Source organism: Dendrobates tinctorius, unplaced genomic scaffold (assembly GCF_039654945.1).
Source record: "Dendrobates tinctorius isolate UK_male_01 unplaced genomic scaffold, ASM3965494v1 ptg000158l, whole genome shotgun sequence".
In the NCBI taxonomy this organism is placed as follows: Eukaryota; Metazoa; Chordata; class Amphibia; order Anura; family Dendrobatidae; genus Dendrobates; species Dendrobates tinctorius.
This window is the reverse complement of record NW_027361825.1, coordinates 11,911,738-11,937,976: the sequence shown is the minus strand read 5'-3', so window position 1 is coordinate 11,937,976 and position 26,239 is coordinate 11,911,738. Positions and strand designations below refer to the sequence as shown.

At 49.1% G+C, this 26,239-nt stretch overlaps 1 protein-coding gene across 7 annotated transcripts in view; it reads right to left on the bottom strand.

Moving 5' to 3' along the window:
* The window catches only part of CCHCR1 (coiled-coil alpha-helical rod protein 1), a 94,093-nt gene extending 68,014 nt beyond the window's left edge, over positions 1 to 26,079 (bottom strand). For 3 of the 7 annotated variants that reach the window (XM_073548943.1, XM_073548948.1, XM_073548949.1), the window contains exons 1-4: positions 25,946 to 26,079; positions 20,920 to 21,130; positions 19,855 to 19,923; positions 19,325 to 19,520 (exon numbers count right to left, since the gene is read on the bottom strand). In XM_073548943.1, the coding sequence (XP_073405044.1) occupies positions 19,325 to 19,520; positions 19,855 to 19,909 (251 nt within the window). In that variant the 5' untranslated portion in view covers positions 19,910 to 19,923; positions 20,920 to 21,130; positions 25,946 to 26,079. Of the gene's footprint in view, positions 1 to 19,324; positions 19,521 to 19,854; positions 19,924 to 20,919; positions 21,131 to 24,450; positions 24,629 to 25,931 lie in introns of those variants that run through there. The other 4 variants (XM_073548944.1, XM_073548945.1, XM_073548946.1 and 1 more) reach the window with 4 other exon arrangements.
* Positions 26,080 to 26,239: the final 160 nt, after the last annotated feature.

Genomic DNA, 26,239 nt, shown 5'->3' with positions numbered 1-26,239 from the left:
AAAAAAAAGTGCAGTCCCACAGTTGCTTTTTTTTACTAGGTTCACTAAATGCTAAAACTGACCTGCCATTATGAATCTCCAGGTCATTACGAGTTCATGGACACCAAACATGTCTAGGGTCTTTTTTATCTAAGTGGTGAAAAAAAATTCCAAAAACTTTTTTCATAATCTCGGGTTGGGTGAGGGCTTATTTTTTGCACGCCAAGCTGACGTTTTTAATGATACTATTCTGGTGCAGATATGATCTTTTGATCGCCCGTTATTGCATTTTAATGCAATGTTGCGACGACCAAAAAAACGTAATTCTGGCGTTTTGAATTTTTCTCTCTACGCCAGTTAATGATCAGGTTAATCCTTTTCTTTTATTGATAGATCGGGCAAGTCTGAAAGCGATACCAAATATGTGCATATTTGATTTTTTTTATTGTTTTATTTTGAATGGGGCAAAGGGGGGGGTGATTTAAACTTTTCTTTTTTTTTTTATAAAATTTAAAAAAAAAAAAAAAAAAACATTTTTTCATCACTTTTGGCATGCTTCAATAGTCTCCATGGGAGACAAGAAGCTGCCATAACCAGATTGCATCTGCTACATACAGGTGATGATCAGATCACCTGTATGTAGCAGAGTACCTCACTTGCTATGAGCGCCGACCACCCTCCTTCACCTCATTGGGGGACACAGGTACTGTGGGACGTCCTAAAGCTGTCCCTGGGTAGGAAGTTGACTCACCGATCCAAGCTACATGCACCTCCTGTCTAAAGGTGCACCACCGCTGCTTGGAGAATCCTTCTACTCAGACTCGCATCTGACGAAGCCTGAGTATGGATATTGTAGTGCTTTGAGAACGTGTGCAAGCAGGACCAGGTTGCAGCCTTGCAAACCTGTTCCGCCGATGCCTGGTGCCGAAGTGCCCTCTGATCCCTGCTGTAACTGGTGTGCCTCTGATGCGGTAAGACTCCTGAATAGTCAAACGAATCCATCTGGCTATGGTCGATTTTGAGGCAGCGAGTCCCTTCCTGCGCCCCTCAGGAAGCACGAACAGCGTGTCCGTCTGACGAAAGGAGCCCTTTCCACACGGTGTACCGATGCTGGACAAAAAAAGGCAAGACAATATCCTCATTGATGTGGAATGAGGAAACGACCTTCGGCAGAAAAGGAGGGGCTGGTCCGAGAACCACCTCATCTTTGTGGAAGACCAGAAACGGAGCTTGGCAGGATAGAGCTGCCATCTCTAAGACCCGCCTGATTGACGTTATTGCCACAAGAAATACTACCTTCCAAGAAAGGTGGGTTAAAGAACCTCCCTTAACGGTTCAAATGGAGCCTCCTGTAGAACACCTAGGACCAGGTTAAGGTCTCAAGCGTCCAAGGGTGCCCTATAAGGAGGTACCAAGTGGGAGACTCCCTGAATGAAAGTCTTCACTTGCAGATTGGTAGCAATCCTGCGCTGGAACAGAACGGATAAGGCCGATACTTGTCTCCTGAGGGAACTTGGGGCCAAGTCTGAGTCTAGGCCAGACTGAAGAAAAGCCAAGATGTTGGGAATAGAAAATCTCAGTGGAGAACAACCATGGTTCCGACACCATGTGAAGAAAACCTTCCAGGTGTGGTGATAAATACGTGCTGAGGCCGGCTTCCGGGCGCTAACCATTTTAGCAACCACATTGCGGCCGAACCCAGCCTGGGTTAGAATCCAGGACTTAACGGCCAAGCCGTCAAACACAGGGACCCTGCGTTTGGGTGGTAGATTGGGCCCTGTGACAGTAAGTCTGGGCGCACTGGCAGGTGCAAAGGAACGTCAGCGAGTAGCTGTACTAGGTCTGCGTACCATGCCCGACGAGGCCAATCTGGTGCCAGCAGAATCACTGGCACCCCTTACGCCTTGATCTTCTTGATGACCCCCGGAAGTAGTGGCAACGGGGGAAATAGGCATGGGAGGCGAAACTGGTTCCATGGCAGAACCAGCGAATCCACGGCAATTGCCTGCGGATCCGGGGATCAAGCGATAAACACTAGTACCTTGGCGTTCACTTTGGAGGCCATTAAGTCCACATCCGGCGTCCCCCATCGTTGGCAAATCTGCTAGAAAATCTTGGGGTGAAGTGACCATTCCCCGGATGCGAGACCCTGCCGGCTGAGGAAGTCTGCCGCCCAGTTGTCCACGCCCGGGATGTGGACTGCCGATATCGCCGAGTGGTTTCTCTCGGCCCAATGAAGCACATGCCCTACCTCGTGCATGGCTGCCCTGCTGCGGGTGCCCCCTTGATGATTTATGCAGCCATGGCGTTGTCTGACTGAATCCGAACGGGCCGGCCTGCTAGAAGGGGATGAAACTGTCGCAGAGCTAGCCGGATTGCCCGTATTTCCAACAAGTTGATTAGGAGGCGTGCCCCCTGCGGCGACCACTGCCCTGGGTCGTGTGGTGGCGAAAAACCGCTCCCCAGCCAAGGAGACTGGCGTCGGTTGTCACCACCAACCGTCTGGGGGAAAGGGTTGGCCCTGGAGAAGTGATGCACTGGCTTGTGGGCAACCAGCACCGGCGATCGAGAGAGAATGGGTTTTTGTCCCAGACTGATAACAGGGCGTGCTGCAGGGGGCGAAGATGGAGCTGGGCAAATGGAATTGACTCCATTGCTGCCATCATCCTTCCTAGTATCCTCATGCAGAAGCGGATGGTCTGAGGGACCGGTTGGCGCAGCTTCCGGACTCCCTGCCGGAGAGCTAAGGCCTTGTCCCGAGGGAGAGTTACCAACCCTCGGGAAGTGTCGAAGATCATTCCTAAGAAGGCGATCCTCTGAGCTGGCACAGGGGATGAGGTTTTGAAATGAACCAACCATCCTAAGCGGGAAAGAGTATCTAGCGTGATGCTGACACTCTCCTCGCATGCCTGAAAGGAAGGGCCCTTGACCAAGAGGTCGTCTAAATAAGGAAAGACAACTATGCCCCGGGAGTGCAGGGTGGCCATGACGACTGCCATGACCTTTGTGAATACCCTGGGAGCGGTGGCCAACCCGAAGGGCAGTGCTGCGAACTGAAAGTGTAGGCTGTTGATTGCGAGGCGCAGGAACCATTGGTGCGGGGGAAAAATGGGGATGTGTAGGTAGGCGTTGGTAGGTGTAGTTAGGTAGTCTTGGATGTCGATAGAGGCCAAGTATTCTCCCCGTCCCATGGCACATATATGACTGAATGGAGAGACTCCATCCGGAAATGTCTGATCCTGATAAACTTGTTCAGGAGCTTTGGGTCCAGAATGGGCCCGACGGCCCAATCCTTTTTGGGCACCGTGAACAGGTTGGAGTAGAACCCCTGATATTTTTCCTTCTCCGGTACGGGAACAATGACTCCGTTGTGCTGGAGTAATTTTATGGCCTTGAGTAAAGCCCTTGCACGGGCGATTACTTTTGGAGGACGGGAAAGAAAAAACCGTCTTGGGGGGTATTTGATAAATTCTATCTTATACCCCGAGGACACCAGCTCCGTTACCCATGTGTCGTGTGAGACGGAGAGCCAGGCGTATCGAAAACAAAGCAGGCGCCCACCTACCTTGCTGAAGTCGCCTTGAGATTGCCTTGAGTCATTTGGCTGCAGATCTCTGGGACCTAGGTCCTCTTGATCTGGGCTGGTGGGTACGCATTCTCCCCAAAGGGTTGGCTCTATATGAGCCCTTTCGATCCCTGTCCTGGCTGGGAAGACCTGAAGTGGCGGAATTGGTTGCTGCAGTCCACCCGATGTTGCGAAAGGACCGAAACCGTGTCTGAGGTTGGTGGCAAAACGGCTGCTTAACCCTTTGTTGAGGGAGGAAAGTACTCTTTTCACCTGTGGAATCAGAGATGAGTTGATCCAACTTCTCCCCGAACAGACGACCACAATGATAAGGCAAGGAAGTCAGGGATTTCTTGGAAGTTGTGTCTGCCTGCCATGTCCTCAACCATAAAGCCCTCCTAATGGAGATCGCATTTGCGGCAGCCAGAGCCGCGCAGTTGGCCGCATCAAAAGATGCATTAGGTAGTCCCCGGCCAAAGTGATCTGATTTGCGATCTGATACCTCTGCTGGTAGGTCCATACCCTGTAGGGCTCTGTTCAATGATTCTGACCAAGCCATCATGGCCTTTGCTACCCAGGTTGCCACAAATGAGGGGGGAGAGTGCTGAACCTGATGCCTCAAATACTGAGCGAGCTAGGTTCTCTATGAGACGGTCAATGGGATCCTTGATAGAGGACCCGCTAGGTATGGATAACAGGGTCCTAGAGGCCAAGCGTGACACGGGTGGATCTACCGTTGGGGACTCTGCCCAATTTTTACGGAGATCAGGGGCGAACAGATACCTCGCCTCGAGCGCCTTTTGCCCTGAGAACAGTTTGTCGGGCCGCTCTGTGTTGTTGTACTATGTCCTCAAACTCTGGATGAGAACTAAAAACTCTATGCTGCCGCTTTGCTCGCTTAAATGAGACCTTGAGACCTGAGGCCAAGGCGGAATCATCTTCGATCCCACGGGTCTGGTTGACTGCCTCAATGAGACTATCAATTGTTTCCCGGTATTCTGGAGTACCTGAATCAAGCGGCTCATCCGAGTCGTAATCTGAGCTCCCGTTAACGACTCTTGGTGAAGGTGAGCGAGAGGCCCGAACTTATGGATGCCGAATCACCAGATGGACCGGGAGACGCTGTGTGGGTTTGTTTCCCCTGCGTCTGCCTGGAGTGAGAGCGGCCCCTGCAGGCCGGAGGCTCCTGTGAGGTGGAGGACCCCTCTAACACAGGCGAGCCGCTATCCCTGCCCCTATCTGGGGCTCGAAGGGACTCGATTGCTCTCGTAAGCGATGCCATGGACTGCGACAGAGACAGAGCCCATTCCGGGGGGCTCGGTACACTGGGCTCGGTCGCAGGAGAGGGCTCCTGGGCACGTTCGGAATTGCAGGCTTCGCAAATCTGCTTGGTTTGCGCCTGTGGGAAGGCGGACTGACAGGAGGTGCACGCAGCATATAAAAATGTGTGTGCCTTTGCTTTTCTGTACATGCTGGCTGCTAAGCGATATGCCAAGGACCAAAAAGCTGCTTAGCCTCTGGAAAATACACAGAGGGTGCCCTTCCTCCAGGGGTAATATGGTGGTAATGGTGGTTTCCGAAAGGAGCCACTCCTTGGCTGGGTCCTTCCCTGGAGGAAGATCTGGCTAGTCCCGTGGTTGAGACTCTTAAATGAGGCTCCACGGACTTTATTTGCATATTCGTATTTCCCAGGGAGCAATGCACCTAGGATTTCACTGATTGAGCGCCTTTGCCAGCTGCCGCAGTGTTTTCTTTGACTGGTCTCCCTGAGGTCAGTGATTGTTTCATGATGTTGGTATACTAGGCATTGCTCCCACCTAGCCAGAATCCTGTCCAAACACTGATGAGGGGCAACACCTCGAAACAGCTGTCCGTGGATGGATACTTGGCCTTGGTATTTCCCTTGTCATATCTGTAAACTCGTAAAGAGCTGGATATTGACTTAAAGGGCCACTTAATATGGTGGTAATGGTGGTTTCCGAAAGGAGCCACTCCTTGGCTGGGTCCTTCCCTGGAGGAAGATCTGGCTAGTCCCGTGTTTGAGACTCTTAAATGAGGCTCCACGGACTTTATTTGCATATTCGTACTTCCTCCAGGGGTAGCACTTACCCCAGTCCTGTGTCCCCCGTCCTGGCCTGTCAGACGTCCAGCCCGTCGCCCAGCTGTTTCTTCTTTAAAACACAGCGCGCTCCGGCGTGTGGGCGGGCCTCCGGACGAAAAGGCGGCCCGAGGCGTCATGGGGCGGAACTTCAGTCTGCGGCCTAGTCCCTGGCAGAAGCCGGGGACTAAATTTCTGCCGTCCATCCGAGGCCCCGATGGGCGGGTCTGCCAGAAGTGGCCGCGTCACGGGGTCTAGCTCCGGGAAAAGCCGGGGCCTAAGTTTCCGGCGTGCGTCCGGACTCAGGGCGGGACCACCAGACACTGGGCCAGGAGCCTGTGCCACCGGCTGACACGCTATGTGGCGCACCCCGGGAGCCCAGGGACCAGGAGTGCTGACCACGGGGGTCCACAGGAGCCCTCCCAGCCCACCTCCTTCCATGCCTCACCCCTCGACATCCTCTTGATCCTCAGGTTAGGGGGGGGAGGGGGGCCGGAAAAAAGTTTTAAGGACGGTGCAGGCACACTAGCTCCATCTTCCCTTATAGGGGATAAGGAGAGGGACCGTCCGCCACCTTCCATCACCGCTGTCTGGCATTGGTGATGCAGTGGGGGCCGCACGGACTGTTCGCAGGCCTCTGTACAGCCTAGGGTTTCACTACCTTAGGGTGGTCAGGGCTCAGTCCAGCATCATGTCCCACGTAGCGGGAAAGGATACGTGGAGGTGACACTCGCACGTGCTCGCCCGTTGTTGGCTTGTGGAAATCGGACCCTTTCAATAGGATCCGTTGCCCCTGTCTTATCTTCATGGAAAAAATGACCGAACTGGAAAAAAAGACCAGACATGTGCCTCCAATGGACACTAAGCAAAAACTGATTCTGCCTGCAACCGAGGCAAGGGTGTATAAGGCGGAGGAGGAGCTAACCTTTTTTTTTTCACTTAGTGTCAGCCTCCAGGCGGCAGTAGCATACACCCACAGTACCTGTGTCCCCCAATGAGGCGAAGGAGAAATATATCTTTTCTCGGAGACTTCATTGGGGGGGGACACAGGTAACCATGGGTGTATGCTGCTGTTGCTAGGAGGCTGACACTAGGCAAAAAAAAAGGAAAATAGCTCCTCCCCAGCAGTACACACGCACTGACAGGCACCAAGAACCTCAGTTGGTGTTAAAGCAGTAGGAGAATCAACAAAAACTCAACAAATGTACCAACCCAACAACAAAAGGCCTAAAAGTGGTACAAACAGTTAGGGAAGGTGCTGTGTCCAATGAAGGCTCCACAAAAGATTTTATGCTGAATACCAAAAATCCCTCTTTCTTTATTGCTTCATTAGGGGACACAGGCAACCATGGGATGTCCCAAGGGTGGGAAACAAACAATGCAAAGAAAGAAACAGACTTAGGTCAGCCTGTGTGTAACCGCCGCATGCAGCACCTTACTTCCCAGGCTTGCATCAGATGAGGAATGGGTATGAACCCTGTAAAACTTCACGAAAGTGTGCAAAGATGACCAGGTTGCAACTTTACAAATCTGTAAAGCCGAAGCCTGGTGAAAACTGCCCAGGAAGCTCCCATCGCCCAGGTGGAATGAGCCTTTACCCCCCAGAGCAGGCTGTTTGTCCTGAACTACCTTGTCCTGATGTAGAATCAGTAATGGAGAATGGCAGGACCAAAATTCTCCTGATGGATGTAATGGCAACTAAGAAGGCCACTTTCCATGACAGGAGAGAAAACGGAATGTCTTGAATGAGCTCAAAAGGAACACGCTGGAGTGCACCAAGAACAAGACAAAGATCCCATGGATCTATCAAAGGACGATAAGGAGGTGCCAGGTGGGCGACTCCTTGAAGAAAAGACTTTACCTGGGAACGAGAAGCCAGATCTTATTGAAAAAGAATTGACAGAGCAGAAACTTGACCCTTAAGGGTATTGAGTGATAGACCAGAGTCAAGACTCGCTTGTAGAAAACCCAAGATGGAAGGAAGGGAAAAAAGACAGATCAAATTGTTGTACTCACTCCACCTGAAAAAAGGCTTCCAGTATTTGTGATAGATACACAAAGATGCTGATTTTCTTTCCCTAATCGTGGTCTGAATGACCTGATGGGAAAAGCCGGCCTCCCTCAGGACTGCGTTCTCAATGCCAATGCCATTAAACTTAAGAGACTGTGAACTCTCATGGAAGAGGGGGCTTGAGAGAGAAGATCTGGACGGTCTGTAAGCCTCCAGGGAGCATCCATGAGCATGTTCACCAGCTCCATATACCAGGCCCTTCTTGGTCAGTCTGGAACTACCAGGATTATGGAAATTCCTTCCGCCTTTATCTTTTTCACAACTCTCGGAATCAAGGGGAGAGTTGGAAAAAGATAAGGCAGCTGAAATTGGGACCACGGGATCACTAGGGTATCGCAACCGATGGCCAGCAGATCCCGGGACCTAGCTACTAACTGAAGAACCTTGTGGTTCAACCGAGACGCATTCGGTCGACGTCCGGGGCGCCCCATCTCTGGCATATTTGGTTAAAAACGTCGGGGTTGAAAGACCACTCGCCCGATGCGAGACCCTGACAACTCAGAAAATCATCTGCCCAATTTTCCACCCCCGGAATGTGTACAGCTGATATTGCGGGAACGTGAAACTGCCCATCGCAGAATCCTTGTTACCTCTGCCATCACTTGCTTGCTGCGAGTCCCTCCTCGGTGGTTTATGTAAGCCACCGCAGTAGTGTTGTCCGATTGAATTCGGACCGGGCGGCCAGCCAGGAGGGACTGCCAGCGGCGAAGGGCAAGAAAAATCGCCCTGATCTCTAGAAGATTGATGGGGAGAGCGGCTTCTCGAACGTTCCAGAGACCCTGCGCTGTGTGATGAAGCAACACCGCTTCACAACAGAGGAGACTGGCGTCAGTGGTGATGACCTGCCACCGGAGAGGGAAGAAGGACTTCCCGCACAGGACAGATAGCATCCACCAGGTCAGGGATGGCCTCACCCTGAGAGGAAGTAGAATGGGCCGGTCCAGGGAGACAGTCCTCTTGTCCTAGGTAGACAATAGGGCCAGCTGAAGAGGACGAGTATGGAATTGGGCAAAGGGCACTGCTTCCATGGCAGCAATCATCTTTCCCAGGACTCTCATGCAAGACCGCAGGGGAAGAGGAATTGGTCACTTTAGAAGGCGGATTCCCTTGCAGAGCGAAAGAAACTTTTCTTTTGGACGGAAGACACGGGCTTGGGCCGTGTCGAACCTCATCCCGAGAAACAGCAGGCATTGGAGTCAGGGAGGACTTCTCCCTGTTGACAATCCAGCCGAGATGGACCTGAGTGTCTAAGATGACCTGAAGGCTCAGGTCGCAGTCTCGTCAGGACGGCCTCTTGATCAAAAGATTGTCCACGTAAGGGATTATGAGAATCCCCTTGGAGTGAAGGATGGCCATGACCGCTGCCATCACCTTCGTAAATACTCTGGGGGCAGAGGCCAGGCCGAATGGAAGGGCCGTGAACTGGTAGTGATCCTCCTGGATCGCAAACTGCAGGAATCTCTGATGTTGAACACAAACAGGAATGTGAAGATAAGAATCCTGAATGTCTACAGAACAAAGAAATTCTCTCGGTTCCATGGAGGCAATCACGGAACGTAGGGACTCCATCCTGAAATGGCGGGCCCGAACGTGATGGTTCAGTTGCTTGAGGTCCAAAATCGGACGGAGTGAACAGTCTTTGTTCGGGACTACCAAAAGATTGGAGTAGAACCCTGAAAACCTTTTGTTCCAGGGAACAGGTACGATTACTCCTGTGCGTAGAAAGAAAGAGACGGCCTGAAGAACCCCTGGAGCTTGAGACGGGAGTCTTGGTGAACGAGACAGAAAGAAACGTCGATTTTATAACCGGACATAACTATCTCTCTGACCCAGGCATCGTGGCCAACCGACAACCAAGCATCATGAAAGAGAAGAAGCCGGCCTCCCACCCCGGAGATACTCCCGGGTGGGGGTGACCCGTCACTTAGAGGAAAACGTGTTAGCGCGGAACCCAGAAGACTTGGAAGAACGACCAATTGATCGCCTGGACTGGGGAAGAGAAGTGCTTTTTCATGCTGGTAGCATCCGAAATTATCTGATCCAGTTTGGACCTGAAAAGCCTAGAGCCTTGAAAGGCAAGGTTAGTGAAAGACTTTTTTGAGGGTGGATCAGCATTCCACGCTTTTAACCAGAGGAAGCGGCGTATAGCAATGATGTTGCTGTTTGCCCTGGTGGAACAACCAGCCGCATCCAAGGAGGCGGTCAGAAGATATTTGCCAGCATAGGTAATCTGGTCTGCCAAATCTGCCATCTCATCCGGAGGAGCTGCTTCTAGGCTACCCTGGCAGAGTATTTTTGCCCAGGCAGACATGGACTTAGCCACCCAGGTGGAGGCAAAATCTAGCACAGGCCTTAATGAATCTAATCACCCATCGATTACCCACTAGGTCGTAATTATAAAGAGCCCCTAGAGCTGACACCTGAACTTTCAAGGTACTCAGTGCCAGGCCCTGCTCTTGCCCTTTTTGAAGGAACTCCAGGATCTCTTTCAAGGGTACCTTTCCTTCTGAAAACACCCTGTGGAAGATAAAACCTTTTTCCACGTCCTACTATAAATTTTTGTAGTTGCCGGCTTTCTACTAGCAAGTAAAGTAGAAACCAGATTGGCAAAGAACCCTGTTGTGAATTCTCTCTCTGGCTTCCCTCTGGTGATTACTAAAGGAAGTGGAGCTGGTCAGATTGACAGAGGGGTTGCGAGTTCTCTTTCTGGACTCCCTCTGGTGGTTACTGGAGGTAGTGGAGCTGATCTGATTGACAGGCTTGCCACCTGATAATGAGGAAGAAAATAGGAGATCTGGGGTTTCTGATTGGGATTTAAGACAGCTGACTCCCTCTATCTCTGCTGGTGATTTTCTTACTGTGCCTTCTGAGGTCTGATGTCTCCTGCTCTTTCCCTGCATGTTCAGCTAAGTGGTTCATTTGATATTCTGTTTGCATTTGATCTGGTTTTGGCTATCTCTGCTTTGTGCGGGTCAGCCAGCTCTGGCTGGGGCTTTGCTGAATCACCGCCCATATGTTACTGCATGTGCCACTTTGTTTTGTCCCCTGTTATATTGGTCTCTTTTTGCTTTGCTTTCAGAATATACCAGAGTGCTGATATAGTGGGGGTGAAGTCGTGCGACTTCAGTGTTTTTTGTGCATCAGACGTGTTGGACTTTTTGCAGGGTTTTTTGCGTGATTGCAGACAGTGTCTTTCCTTTCCTGTCCTGTCTAGTCAGTGTGGGCCCCATCATTTGCTCAGTCTATTTTTCTGCCTGCTTTTGTGTTTTCATCTTGTCTCACTGACAATATATGTTTGGGGGGGTTATCTATTCCTTTGGGGTCTGTTCCGGGGCAGTTTAGATTTCCCCTTTCTTGTTTTAGGCTTAGTTAGCTCTCCGGCTGTGCCGAGGCGTCTAGGATCATCGTAGGTACGCTCCACGGCTACTGCTAGCTGTGTGGACAGGATCAGGGGTCTGCAATCCGCTTAGTTTCCAACCTCTCTGGTTTTCTGTGGCTTAGCCTGGGCCTGCTATCCTCCTCGTTGACCCATTCATAACAGAACCCCCTACCTTCTAGCACTGACTTTTCAAGTTCCAGGCTGTCAAGTGCAGCCCAGTCACCTGAGGATGAAACACAGGCCCTTGAGCTAGAAAGTCTGGGATCTCTGGAAGGACCAACGGCTCCGTTACCGACATACTCCTTAGCCAAAAGAACCAGGGCCTCTTGGGCCAAAAGGGGGCTATGAGTATTACCCTTGCCCTGTCTTGCCTGATCTTCCTGAGGACTGCTGGTATCAGACAGATTGGGGAATGGCGTATGCCATGGAGAATCCCCATTTGATTCAGAAGGTGTCCACTGCCTGGGGATTTTCTCTCGGATTCAGGGAACAGAACTTTTACACTTTGGTGTTCTGTCGGGTGGCAAAAAGGTCATTCTCCGGTTCCCCCCACATGTCCACCAAACGTCTGAATATTGTCGTGAGGGACCATTAGCCCCGCAGAAGTTGCCTACGGCTCAAAAAGTCCGTTGTTACATTGTCCTTATCTTTGATATTGAGGGCCGACAGTGACAAGATATTCTTCTCTGCAAGACTGAAAATTTGTTTGGTTACATGCATTAAGTTCTGGAACTGTGTACCCCCCTGATGATCCAGATATGCCACAGTAACCTGGTTGTCTGACAATATCCTCAAATGATGGCCTTGCAGGAACGGTAGAAGAGTCTGCAATGCATTTTCTACTGTGCAAAGCTCCAACATATTTTAAGAAGCTTCCATCTCTATCAGTGACTATGTCCCCTGAACCAGATGGTTGTCCAGATGTGCTCTCCAACCCCTGGGACTGGCGTCTGTGGTAAATACCCTGGAGATGTGAGGAAACCACGGGACCCCCTCCCAAAGGGATTTTATGCCCAACCACCAGTGGAGAGAATGTATAACCTCCTGTGGTAGTGTCAATGTACCTTCAAGATACCACTGCAATGAATGTTGGCTTTCCAGGACGAACCTCTGCAACTCCCTTGAGTGGATCTGAGCTCACTTCACTGTAGGGATACATAAGGTCAGGGAACCCAGGAGAGACATAGCACTTCTGAGGGTCATGACTGGATTTTGTATTGACCCGGAGAGGAGACTGAACAATTTTTCCCTTCTTTTGCTCTGGCAGACGACATTCCTGCCAGTAGGAGTAGAGTAAGAGTCCTAAAAAGAGCTGCATCTTTTGTGGCCACAGCCTTGATTTTTCCAGGTTTAAATACCATCCTAAGCTTTTTAGGATAGTGACTATGTCATCCACCTGACTGTGGCAATGAGTGAAGGAATGGCCTACTATTAGAAAATCATCCAGGTATGGGATGACTATCCGGTTTCTCTCTCGGAAATGAGCTGTAACCTCCGTTATCAGCTTTTTGAATACTCGAGGGGCCACTGCCAGGCCAAAGGGAAGTGCCTTGTACTGGAGGCGTCTTACAGCACCTTCCACTGATACCGGCACCCTGAGGAATTTCCTGAATGCCACGTGTATTGGCACGTGGTAATATGCATCCTTCAGGTCCAGGACGGCCATATAGCAATCAGGGAAAAGTAATTGAAACGTCGACTTTATCGACTCCATCTTAAACTTTGGGATCTTCAAAAATTTGTTCAGGCCCTTTCAATTGAAGATCGTCCTGTATGAGCCATCTGGCTTCTTTAATAGGAACGGGGGAGAGTAGAACCCTTTCCCCTCTTCCTCCGCTGGTACATATTGCAGAACATTCTTGTGACGACTCCTGGAGTCCTGGCACCAACCCTCCCAGGGCGAGGTGACCTAGTGAGGACCACCCCCTATACAGGGAGTGTCAGGGGCAAGCTCCAGGGGGTGAGGTACCACGACTGCTGGCACAAGGTGGCCGGCTCACAGGAGACATGAGTGAGTGTGTCTGCAGGAATGTGTAAAGCGTGGGCACAGGAACACGTGGTGTACAGGACGGTACTGGGTGTACTCGGGAACACAAGGAGTGTACACGGGGACACGTATGGCGTGCAGCGACTAGTACGTCCGGGTGTGAGCAAAGCAGGATGCGCGCAAAGGAGCACGTCAGAGTACTGAGTTAGGCAGCAGGTGTGCCAGGAGGTGTAACAAAGTACAGGAGCAGAGTGTGTGCCAGAGGGCACAACTGAGCATAGGACAGAGTACAGGATTGGAGCGTGTGCCAGGAGGCACAACTGAGTATAAGACAGAGCACAGGGTCAGAGCGTGTGCCAGGAGGCACAGCTGAGTATAAGACAGAGCACATGGTCAGAGCGTGTGCCAGGTGGCACACAACTGAATTTGAGACAGAGCACAGGACCTGAGCGTGTGCCAGGAGGCACAACTGAGTATGGGACAGAGTGCAGGTTCAGAGAGTGTGCCAGGAGGCACAACAGAGTACAAGGCAGAGTGCAGGTTCAGAGTGTGTGCCAAGAGGCACAACAGAGTACAAGGCTGAGTGCAGGTTCAGAGTGTGTGCCAAGAGGCACCAGAGTACAAGGCTGAGTGCAGGCTCAGAGTGTGTGCCAAGAGGCACAACGGAGTATAAGACAGAGGACCCGAATACAGCGCACAGCCAGGCAGGGACATAGCAGACCAAGCCAGGAAGCACAACAATAATCAGGCATCTCCCCTAGGAAGAGGTAGCCTGATATAGCACATAATCACGAGGGCTTCCGGGTCAAGTCCTCCAGTACCATAGAGAGGACTGACCTGGAGACCGAAGTGAGAAGAGCGCGCAAGCGCACATATAACATGGAGGAGACAGGAACCTAGGTACGAGAGGTGCGCGTGCGCACCCGGCGGAACCCCCCGGAGTGACCGCGGCTCCGGAAGAAATGACGTCGGGACCGAGGTCCCGCCCCCAGGTGAGCGCGGCGTGACAGTACCCCCCCTTTACGCCCCCTTTCTAAAACTGGAGAGGAACTTAGACAAAATCTGGGGTGCGTGGATATTCTCCCTGGGTTCCCATAACCTTTCCTCGGGGCCAAAACCCCTCCAATCGGTCAAGAACATGGTTTTCCCTCTTACCTTCTTCATGGCCAAAATGTCATTCACCTCAAACTCATCCCCCATGCCAACAGGCTGGGGTGTGTGGCCTGGAGAAGGATGAAATCGGTTATGTACCACAGGTTTAAGGAGAGACACATGGAAGGAATTGGGAATACGGAGTGAAGGAGGCAGCTTCAATTTGTAGGCAACATCATTAAGCCGCCTGAGGACCTCAAAAGGACCAATGTAACGGGGACTCAGTTTGTAAGATGGTACCATAAGGCGGATGTATTTGGTGGAGAGCCACACCTTGTCACCAGGGAGAAATGGAGGAACGTCCAGGCGCCTCTGTCAGCGTGTAATTTCATTCTGTCCCGTGCTCTCTCGAGAGCGGTTTTGGTCTCCTGCCATACCCTGGAGAACTCCACAGACAGAATCGGCAGCAGGTACCCCCGAGATAGGAAGCACCGGTAGAGGCACACTGGGATGCTGTCCAAAGACGATGAAGAAAGGAGACTTGGTGGACGATTCACTGGAGTGATTATTGTAGGCGAACTCAGCCCAAGGAAGTAGACCGACCCAGTCATTCTGATGAGCATTAGAAAAATGCCGGAGGTAGGATGTAAGGATCTGGTTGGTACGTTCCACCTGCCCATTGGTTTGGGGGTGATAGGCGGAAGAGAAATCCAATGACACTTTCATGAGTCTGCATAGAGCTCTCCAGAAGCGAGATGTGAATTGGACCCCTCTGTCTGACACGATGTGCTGGGGGAAGCCGTGAATCCTGAAGATATGGGAAATAAAGATCTTCGCCAAGTCAGGAGCAGAGGGTAGTCCGGGAAGAGGAATGAAGTGGGCCATCTTTGAAAATCGGTCTACAACCACCAAGACCACAGTACAACCGGAAGAACAAGGCAGATCAGTAATGAAATCCATGGCTATGTGCTGCCATGGAGCCGACGGAACGGGAAGCGGGAGCAGAAGACCGGAGGGTGGTTGTCTGGGTATCTTGTTCTGGGCACAGGACAGGCAAGATGCCACAAAGTCTTTAACATCCTGGGAGAGTGAAGGCCACCAATAATAGCGAGAGATTAAGTCCAAAGTCTTTTTGACACCAACGTGGCCGGCAATCTTGGACGAATGTCCCCAGTTTAACACTCGTTTTCGGCTATTCTCAGCCACAAAGGTTCTTTCCGGAGGTAACGTGGTTAACTTGACAGGAGCCACGGTAATTACTTTGGACGGATCAATGATATGAGAGGGTTCTTCCTCTGCATCAGATGACAAGAATGATCTTGACAACGCATCCGCTCTAACGTTTTTATCGCCGGGTCGAAAATGTAGTTCAAAGTCAAAGCGGGCGAATAGGGACCACCTGGCTTGTCGAGGATTGAGCCTCTGTGCGGACTGGATGTACGCCAGGTTCTTATGGTCCGTGAAGATCTTGAATGGATGTATGGCACCTTCCAGTAAGTACCTCCACTCCTCCAAGGCCAATTTAATGGTCAATAGCGCTTTGTCGCCAATGGAGTAGTTCTGCTCAGTGGAGGAAAATACTTTAGAAAAGAAGCCACAGGTGACAAAACGTCCAGAAGAGGATTTCTGCAGAAGGACTGCGCCAGCCCCGGTAGAGGATGCGTCCACCTCGAGAGTGAAAGGTCTACTAACCTCAGGTCCGTGAAGCGCCGGAGCAGCGGCGGAGGCTTGTTTCAGCGACTGGAAGGCCTCTTCAGCCTCAGAGGGCCAAACCTTTGGGTTAGCTCCTTTGCGGATAAGGGACGAGATGGGGCGAACCAACAAGGAGAAATGAGGAACGAACTGTCGGTAGTAGTTCGCAAAACCAAGGAAGCGTTGGATTGCCTTCACCCCATGGGGCTGTGGCCAATCAAGGACAGCGGACACCTTCGCTGGATCCATGCGTAGACCTGAGTCTTAGATAATATACCCCAGGAATGGCAGGGACGTTTGCTCGAAGGCGCATTTCTCGAGCTTGGCATAAAGGCGGTTCTCCCTCAGGCGTTGGAGAACTTGACACACGTTCTTTCTGTGGGCGGAGAGGTCTGGAGAAAAAACGAGAATGTCATCCAGATAGACTACCAAGCAGGAGTACAGCGTATCCCGGAAGACGTCATTCACAAACTCCTGGAATACCGCTGGGGCATTGCAGAGGCCGAAGGGCATGACCAAGTCTCTGGTGTTAAAGGCAGTCTTCCACTCATCTCCGGAACAAATGCGGATCAAGTTGTAGGCCCCGCGAAGATCCAGTTTGGTGAAAATTCGAGCTCCTCTAAGCCAGTCAAATAGCTCCGGGATCAAAGGCAATAAGTACTTGTTCTTGACCGTGATATCGTTCAGGCCTCGGTAGTCTATGCAAGGACCGAACTGAGAAGAGCGCGCAACATGGAGGAGACAGGAACCTAGGTACGAGAGGTGCGCTTGCGCACCCGGCAGGACCCCCAGAGTGACCGCGGCTCCGGAAGAGATGACGTCGGGACCGGGGTCCTGCCCCCAGGTGAGCGCGACATGACAATTCTTCCTCAAGAGGCACAGTACTTCTGACTCCAACACTATCTGTTTTGACACGGACACTCGTGGGGCCGTAACGATGAACCTGTTTGGGGGATATCTTCCGAATTCCAGTCTCAACTCTGCCCTCACCAGGTTGAGACTAAGTACTGGATGATATTTTCTCCCAGGCTGGAAGGTAAAGGGAGAGCCTTTCTCCCACCTGGGGTGAAGAGTCATTTGGAGTACTTCAGATCACTTCGGGAAGAGGTACTGAACAGGAGCCCCTTGGACTTTTTAGGTCTGTCGTCCCGTCTCCTCTGTTCCGTGGATGCTCTCATTCTATTGTACCTTTTCCCCAAAAGGACTGTTTAAATGAAAATAAGGGAGGCTTTGGGAACCCCTTCATCCCAAACCTCACCCCAGCCTTCATCCCAATCCTAAACATCTCTTCAACCTATCACTAAAAATTGGTGCTTTCCCCTCATGCTTCAGACATGCCTCAATCACACCCATCCTCAGAAAGCCCTTTCTTGACTCATCCTCTGTACCTAGCTATCGCCCCATATCTCTTCTCCCCTATGCCTCAAAACTACTGGAACACCACATCCATCTTGAACTGTCCTCCCACCTCTCTTCCTGCTTCCTCTTTGACCGCTTACAATCTGGCTTCCGGTCACATCACTCCATTGAAAATGCCCTAACTAAAGTCACCAATGACCTACTAGCCGCCAAAGCCAAGCAACTCTACTCTGTCCTCCTCCTGGACCTGTCCTCTGCCTTTGACACAGTGGACTACTCCCTATAACTACAGACCCTCATCTTTTGGCATCACAGACTTCGCCCTATCTTGGATCTCATCATACCTAACAGACCTCAGCGTCTCCCACTCGCACACCACCTCCTCACCTCGCCCCCTATCTGTCAGAGTCCCGCAAGGTTCAGTCCTAGGGCTCCTGCTCTTCTCCATTTACAGCTTCGGCCTGAGACAGCTCATAAGAGTCCCACGGCTTTCAATATCATCTCTATGCCGACAACAAACAAATCTATATCTCTGGACCATTTATCACCACCCTACTAATCAGAATCCCACAATGCCTGTCTGCTATTTCATTCCTTCTTCTCTGCTAGATTTCGAAAACTTAATATGGACAAAAGGGAACTCATCATATTTCCCCCCATCTCACTTCGCCCTCCCCCCCCCCCAATGGACCCATCCATTAAAGTAAATGGCTGCTCACTCTCCCCAGTCCCACAGGCTCGCTGCCTTGAGGTAATCCTTGACTCTGATCTCTCCTTCAAACATCATATCAAAGCCCTTTCCACATCCTGCCGACTTCAACTCAAAAATATTTCCCGGATCTATACATTCCTCAAACAAGAATCTGCAAAAACCCTAATCCAACTGCAACCTCCTGCTCTGTGGCCTCCCCTCTAACACTTTTGCACCCCTCCAATCTATTCGAAACTCTGCTGCCCAACTAATCCACCTGTCTCCCCGCTATTCTCCAGCCTCCCCTCTCTATCAATCCCTGCACTGGCTCCCCATTCCCCTAAGACACCAGTTCAAATCCCTAACCATGACATACAACCTGTGTCCTCCATATATCTGTGACCTAGTCTCCCAGTACTTACCTGCACGCAACCTCCGATCCTCACAAGATCTCCTTCTGTACTCCCCTCTTCCCACAATCGCATACAAGATTTCTCCTGCGCATCCCCCCTACCACTACGTATCAGACTCTCACCTACCGTGTAAGCATTCAAAAGGAACCAGAAGACCTACCTCTTGCAACAAGCCTACAACCTGCAGGAACCACCGATCCACCAAAGCACTGCACGACCAGCTCTGCCCTCACCTATTGTATCCTCACCCATCCCTTGTAGATTGTGAGCCCTCGCGGACAGGATCCGGTCTCCTCCTGTACCAGTCATGACCTGTGTTGTTTAAGATTACTGTACTTGTTTTTTTTATTATATACAACCCTTCTCACATATAAAGCACCATGGAATAAATGGCGCAATAATAATAATAATGTGGTTTTGCGCACCTTGAGGGGTGCAGTTTTTAGAATGGTGTCATTTTGGGGTATTTTCTGTTATATAGGCCTCTCAAAGTCACTTCAAATGTGAGGTGGTCCGTAAAAAAAGGTTTGTAAATTTGTTGTGAAAATGAGAAAACGCTGGTCAACTTTTAACCCTTATAACTTATTCAAAAAAATCATGATTCCAAAATTGTGCTGATCTAAAGTAGACATGTGGGAAATATTATTTATTCACTATTTTGTGCGATATGACTCTGATTTAAGGGCATAAAAATTAAAAGTTTGAAAATTGCCAAATTTTCACCTAATTTCCATTTTTTTCTTTTACAAATAAACGCAAGTCATAAAGAAATTTTACCACTATCAAAAAGTACAATATGTCACAAGAGAACAGTCTCAGAATCACCGGGATCCATGGAAGCGTTCTAGAGTTATGACCTCAAAGTGACAGTGGTCAGAATTGCAAAAATTGTCCGTGTCAGGTAGGTGAAAAAAGGCTTCGGGGTGAAGGGGTTAACAACCGCCCATAATTGTGTAAGTGGTTATAAGAAAGGTAATTAGAGCCGCTTCTTTAAATACCTGGCCCTCGCTCCATCCCCTTTTTCTTGCTTTCTTTTCAGCATCTCATTTTCCTGCTTCAGCTTTGCCAGCTCTTTAGTCAGTTCTGCTACAACCTGGGGCTCAGTAGATAGTTGTGGAATGGGCGCAGAAGATGGAGGAGTAGAGTGCTGGCGAGGGGTCTCGAAGTGAGAAGGTGGGATGAGTCCAGTGACACCTGTGCGGGAGAAGCGGGTGGATAGGACAGCACACATAAGGATACCGACATATGGGAAATGGCACATGAGCAGACAGAATTTCCTAACGTGACCGGGTGTGACAGCTATGAAAACAGGGGCATAAATCACGTGAGAGTGACATCATACATGGCATGGATGCAGATACTGCCCGTCTATGGCCCTGGAGCACTTGGCAAGTGCATTCATTATACCGATGGAAAGAAAAGCAATGTGATGCTTCATTCCTCCTGTGGATGCGCTATAGGGAAAGCAAACACTTCTCAACAGGGTATCGGACAGCTGATTGCTGCACGGGACTCTGATTAATCTTACCGGGTCCCCTGGATGTCAAGAACGCAGATAGCGGATTTAGGCTCCTCTTCTCCATCACTATCCAGGACACTGCAGGACCGAAGAACACAAGTGTTATGCTCTGCGTAAATCATCACCTCCATTTCTAAGTTATGGCACCCTGCCACATACCAGTGTCGATGACGGACACCACTAACTGAGAAAACAGGACAATCCCTTTAACCAGTTCAGGACCCATTCACGACCAGACATATTTTAGACTGTTTTTGTACATTTTTCTCTCCTACTGTTGTCACCTCAAATTGGCAGGCTATGTAAATGCCCTGAAGGGCAGTGTTTCGTCTTCTTTCCTCAACCCCATCCTTCCCTGCAATATTTTTAGGGAATTTGAGTAGGTGTCCTCCATAGTTCTTGTGTGCGCAATGCAATCTTGCCTAGTGCATGCGCAGTATGCTTTGCCTAACTGCGGGCAAAGCCCAAAAACATTACTGCACATGCGCCGACGCACTATGTCCCGGAACACAGCGAAATACTTCCGGGACATAGTGCGCTGGTGCATGCGCAGTAACTCTTTTCGGCTTTGCCCGCAGTTGGGCAAAGCATACTGGGCGTGTGCGAAGCAAGATTGCATTGCACATGAGCGAAATATGGAGGACACTTACCCAAATTCCCGAAAAATATTGCGGACAGCGGGGAAGGATGGGGTGGAGGAAAGAAGATGAAACACTGCCCAACGGACCGGACACAGGGCATTTACATAGCCAGCCAATTTGAGTTGACAGATTCCCTTTATTCATTTTTACCATGGTACATAACATTTATGTCATTTTTATATTCAAGCTGTTTTATTTCCCGGGAAATGGAGAAAATGTAAAGAAAGGAAACAGGTGTCAGTTATTCATATTTTTAAAAAAATAATTTAAATTGTGTTCCCGTTTCCATAGCAATTACTTATATATAATCGGACACAAAGGTTTTTATTTTTGCTGTCCCCCTCCTCCCCCCCCCCCCCCCATCAAGGACGGGGTTTTGAAACAGCAAATCAGATTGGCGAGAACGTTTTTTGTTATTTGATTTCCTAGTTACCGTATTTATTTTGTGCATTGATCCCCCATAAGGTTATACACCCCCTTTTTTTTCTTTTTATTTGGTGGTGAGGTATGGGGGGGTGGAATGAACATTTACATTTTTCTCCTAATTGCTAGAGATGAGCAAAGAAGTTTGCAGGATCCTTGCACAGTGACATCCCAGATATTTAGTTGGCCGGCTTGGTGCGATGTCATGTGTGTCGGCTAACCTGAAAATAAATAGAGAATGTTGTCAAGTAGGAGGCGGCTCATAGGACCCCTCTCCGGCAGCCACCTAATCCTACAAATCGAATCAAGTTCGCCCGTCTCTATTGATCTCCCCTGTAACTTGAGCTTCTACACTGATGAGCTAAAGGGTAACAATGTTTTGAACTTTTGGCTTTCAGGCTCCATATCTCACCACCCACTACAGGTTCCAACCTGAGACTAACACCATTTATAGAAAATCATCTTGGCTATCTCATACATAAATTGGATTTGCAACTATTTAGCATTATGCAGATTCTTGTCATGTCACTGCTGTTATCCTCCAAGAGACTCTTGGGATCGAGATACCCGAACCCACCTGAGCAAGCTGGCCAAGTGAACACACACCCTCTTAACAGGGAGCATCAGGGGCAATCCCAGGGGGTCGGAATACCGCGACTGCCAGTAGCAAGGGGCGGCTCAGAGGAGGCAGGGAAGAGAATGAGGGGTCTACGGGGTGACAAATGGAACAACAGGAAACAGTATATGTAGGCGAGGTGTGGACAGGGACATGGAGCACACAGCAGGAAGAAGAAAGGACTGGAATGGGATCCGTGGGCCAGGAGCCGAGGGCGCAGAGCAGGGTGCAGACACAGGGAGAAACCAGGTAGCTGGGCACTGCAAGGCAAAAAGGGACAGAATATGGCTAAGAGAGGACAAGGGACCTGAGAGAGGCAGCGCTAGGACGAACTCTAAAGTAGGCTCGCAGTAAGCACTATCAATAATCAGGCGCTTCCTCTAACAGGAAGCGGCCTGATATACCCGGTAGCCTCTGCCCAGAATGGGCAGTGCTTCCGGGAACCGAAACAACCCGACAGTATTAAACTGCCGGGGGAGCGTGCGCCTGCCACCTAACCGGGCGGCCGCGCATGCGCGGAGCCTGAGATTCCCAGCGCGGCTGAGGACACGGAAGTGTCGGTGAGACGCGACGGGGGACGCGGCCGGCAGAAGAAGAGCCGTGGCGCGGGGCCCAGCCGGCGGGTGAAGAGAGGTGAGTAACAACTGCATTGTCACTGTTTTACTCCTAAAAATCTAAATTTTAATCTATTCTATTATTTCTAAACACTGTTTTTCGGTGATTCCTTTGTATCCCCGTTCATACTGCACCCACCCACACAAATGATACACCATTTGAAAGGTAAACTTGCCCCTTCAGCAAGAAAATAGCCAAACAAACCACACATCCACGATTTGATCACAAAATACAGTTTAAACATTAATTTTTATAAACCTGCAGTAAGGAAAAATGACCTGCAGGTGGCACCACAGTACCCTAAAGTAGCCCTCCTCCTCCTATTACATCATGCGGGCACTGAGTCTTTGTCCATGATTTTTTGAGGACTCTCCTTATCTAGGGGTTTATGGCAGATAGGCATCTATTGTGTTATTTTGCCTCTGTTTGGATATTCATCAGCATTATTCAATGTTCCTTTATTGGTCTGCCTTCAATATACATGAATTTATATTCTGTCCTCATCCCTTTAAATCTTGACCAATGGGTCATATAGGGTATTGATATTTCTCAGATCTCTCAACTTGCAGCAATTATTTTTGATTCACTTTTAGTGACCTGCACTTTATTTGCTGATCTTGCAGATAATGCCTTGTCATGATGCATATCATTATTATATTTGACATCTTTTTCTATTGAATTGTCTTGTGCATTATTTTTCCTGTATAGAGTACTGTATATTTTTTCCTATACAAACCCTTTGCCTTAGCATCGTGGAGGAGTGGAGCATTAGGTTATTTTAGAACCTTTCTGGAGTGTTACACACGGCCAATTTGTCCAGGCCTTTTTTTAATTGTTTTTATTCAAATCAATGTCACTTTATGTCTGGAATTTTTTGTGTCAATAAAATTTATTGATTTGTTTATATATTTTTGTGTTATATTGTGATTATAACCCTGGGGTTGATCGCATCCATTACACACACTTCTTTCTCTTGTTGGTTGCATTTCTAAAGCACACTACCAACACATTTGTAAACATGCACTGCTTTTTCACTCATTACTTCGCCCCACCCCCACACGATACACCATTTGAAAGGTAAACTTGCTCCTTTCAGCAAGAAAGGAGCCAAACAAACCACACATTCACGATTTTATCACTAAATACAGTTTAAACATTCATTTGCATAAACCTGCAGAAAGGCATAATGACCTGCAGGTGGCACCTCAAGCGGAAAACATTTTTTGGCCTCTACTTATCAAAACAATTTATTATATCACCAATCTACATATATAAATACCTGTCTGTGTTCATCATCTCATGAAATACATTTACATTTGACCAGCTTGCTTTGGTTGTTGGGGGCGCAGGCAAATTCAACAAATGTGTGAAAATTTCGCAAGGGCCAAGGTAGTTTTTAATATTTTCATAGTATTTTGTAAATCCACCTTTGGCTTTCACTACTGCTTGAATTATTCTGGGCTGCTCTCGATCAGATTCAAAAGCATGTTTTGACCGAAATCTGATCCCAGGTCTCTTCTACACGTTCCCAAATTTGGTGCATACTGGTCGCCTCACTTGGGTATGTATACAGTGTTTTCTTCAGCTCTACCCACAAGTGTTTGATTGGGTTGAGGTCTGGGGACTGTGAGGGCCATTCCCGCACCTCTACCTCATTGTCACTGAACCATTTCTTTACCAATCTTGTAGTCTGCTTCAGGTCGGTGTCCTGCTGGAACACTATGTCATCCTTTTCAAACCCATAGTACTTAAGTGTACGAAGTAACTCCTCTTGTAGAATACTCACATATAGCTCAGCACTGAGACCGCCATCGACCTAATAACTCACTGAGCTATTAGGGAAAATGAGAACAGGGAAAGATTTTGTAGTATATAGGAAGGGAAAGATTTTTTTTTCCACCACCAGGAGCAAAACAGTAACAATGCAGTGACATGACAAGAATCTGCATAACTAATCATATGCTAAACAGTTGCAAGTCAAATTTATGATTGTTTATAAAGTGATGGTAGTCGATGGTGAGATATGGAGCCTGAAATTCAAAAGTTCAAAACATTGTTACCCTTTTGCTCTTCACTGTATATTAGCCCCAGTTACAGGAAGAGTTCACTCACCACTCACAGCCTACCAATCCATGGAGGGGGTGATTGCTCAGTATAGGATTGCACAAAAGAGGCTTGTATAGGGCACTGTCCACATGCAGGCTGGACAGCACTATATAAATGCATCCCATATGGACACCCCCAATTTCCAAGACCTAACGTGCTGGGCTTAGCTGCGCCCTGAAAAATAAAGTGCAAAATAATACATACAAATATGTGAGGTATTGGTCGATATTTTGGCCAAGATATGGAAGCTCGCAACCCGCATCACACTAAACTTTATAGCAAAGCCACAAAGAGAGAACTAAAAATACTCAAAAATTCAAGAATACAGCAGAAAAGGGGCAGCAATTCTTCCTTGCCCAGGTATCTGAACAAATGCATGATCAGGATGTAGCAAACCCATGTAGTAAATATGGAGGCAACCACTCACAGCCTCTTTTGTGCAATCTAATACTAAGCAGTCCCCCCTCCATGGATTGGTAGGCTGTGAGTGGTTGTCTTATTAGTACTTTGCACCTGTGTTGCCGCCATCTTTACTACATGAGCTTGCTGCATCCTGATCTTGCATTTGTTTGGAGACCTGGGTGAGGTAAGCACTGCTGCATTAATTCTTTAGTCCTCTTTTTGTGGCTTTGCTATTAACTTTGGTGTTAGGACGTGCAAGCTTCATACCTTGGCCATAATATTGACCAATACCTCGCATTTACAGTATATGTATTATTTTGTACTTTATTTTTCAGGGTGCAGCTAAGCCCCAGTATGTTAGGTCTTGTAAACTGGGGTGTCCACATGGGATGCATTTAAATAGAGCTGTCCAGCCCGCCTGATGGAATAGTATGGGCGTCACTAATGGGCTGTAAACCAGACGCTGCATTATCTGCATGTGAACAGCGCCCTTTACAAGCCTCTTTGAGCAGTATCTTATTGCACAAATCACCCCCTCCATTGGGATGGGTAGGCTGTGAGTGGTTGTCTTATTAGTACTTTGCACCTGTGTTGCCGCCATCTTTACTACATGGGTTTGCTGCATCGTGTAGTGCACTTGTTCGGAGACCTGGACAGATAAGCACTGCAGTATTAATTGGAGGATTTTTAGTCCCCTCTTTGTGGCCGTGGTGGTAAGTATAGCTCTTGCGATCACTAAGGTTGGAGTATGTGCCATTATTCTGGCTTCCTAAACTGTATAATTGGTGCTCGTTCAGCGATCAGGAAGGCAGAGACGGTAATAAACCCCTTCTCGTGTCTATGGGGGGGTCCGAATGTCTGACGGCCGGCGCCTTGCTCCCGCGGGCTAACCAGGCTGCTCCTGAGGCTGGAATGACGTAGTCAGACGTCGTGTGACCCACAAAGTTACGTCAATGGAGAAAATCTATTTGCATTGAGGCGATCAGAGCGTGACGAGAAGATATGGCGGTTTCTCACTGTCCCGGCCGCTTCCATAGTGGCTTGCGCATTTTGTGCACCACAATCCAAGTGAGAAAACCCGAGCTATCATCTTCCCCGCGTCACCCCAACATGGAGTCTGTGCGAACAACCAGAACCAATTACCGTAAGCCTGTGCGGCTTCAACGCAATGTCTTGGACTCTTTACAACTATTGCATTAGTTAGCCATTGGCCACCTACTAGTTCCCTTACTGATGCAATGCTGGGACATGTAGTCCCCCAGCTGTTGCGATAACACCCTTACCTTCACCATCTCACCTTTTCCACTTTCAGTCCCGTCTCACTTGTTACACTTCATCCAGGCGGGCTGCGGACCCGGGAAACCACAACTGAAACAGCCGCCATGACTTTTTTTTTTTTTTCTCTTTTCCACTCCCCTTAGTAACCAAGCTACCAACATAGCAACGACACCAGCCATTTATAAACCAATGTGTTCATTGAGCAATAAAGTTTATTGAAAAAGAACGTGTCAGCGGTGATTAAAACAAAAAAAAGGGCGGGGTTAAACTGCGTCAACCAATGAGTGCCGACTAAAAGGCGTGGTTAAAGAGA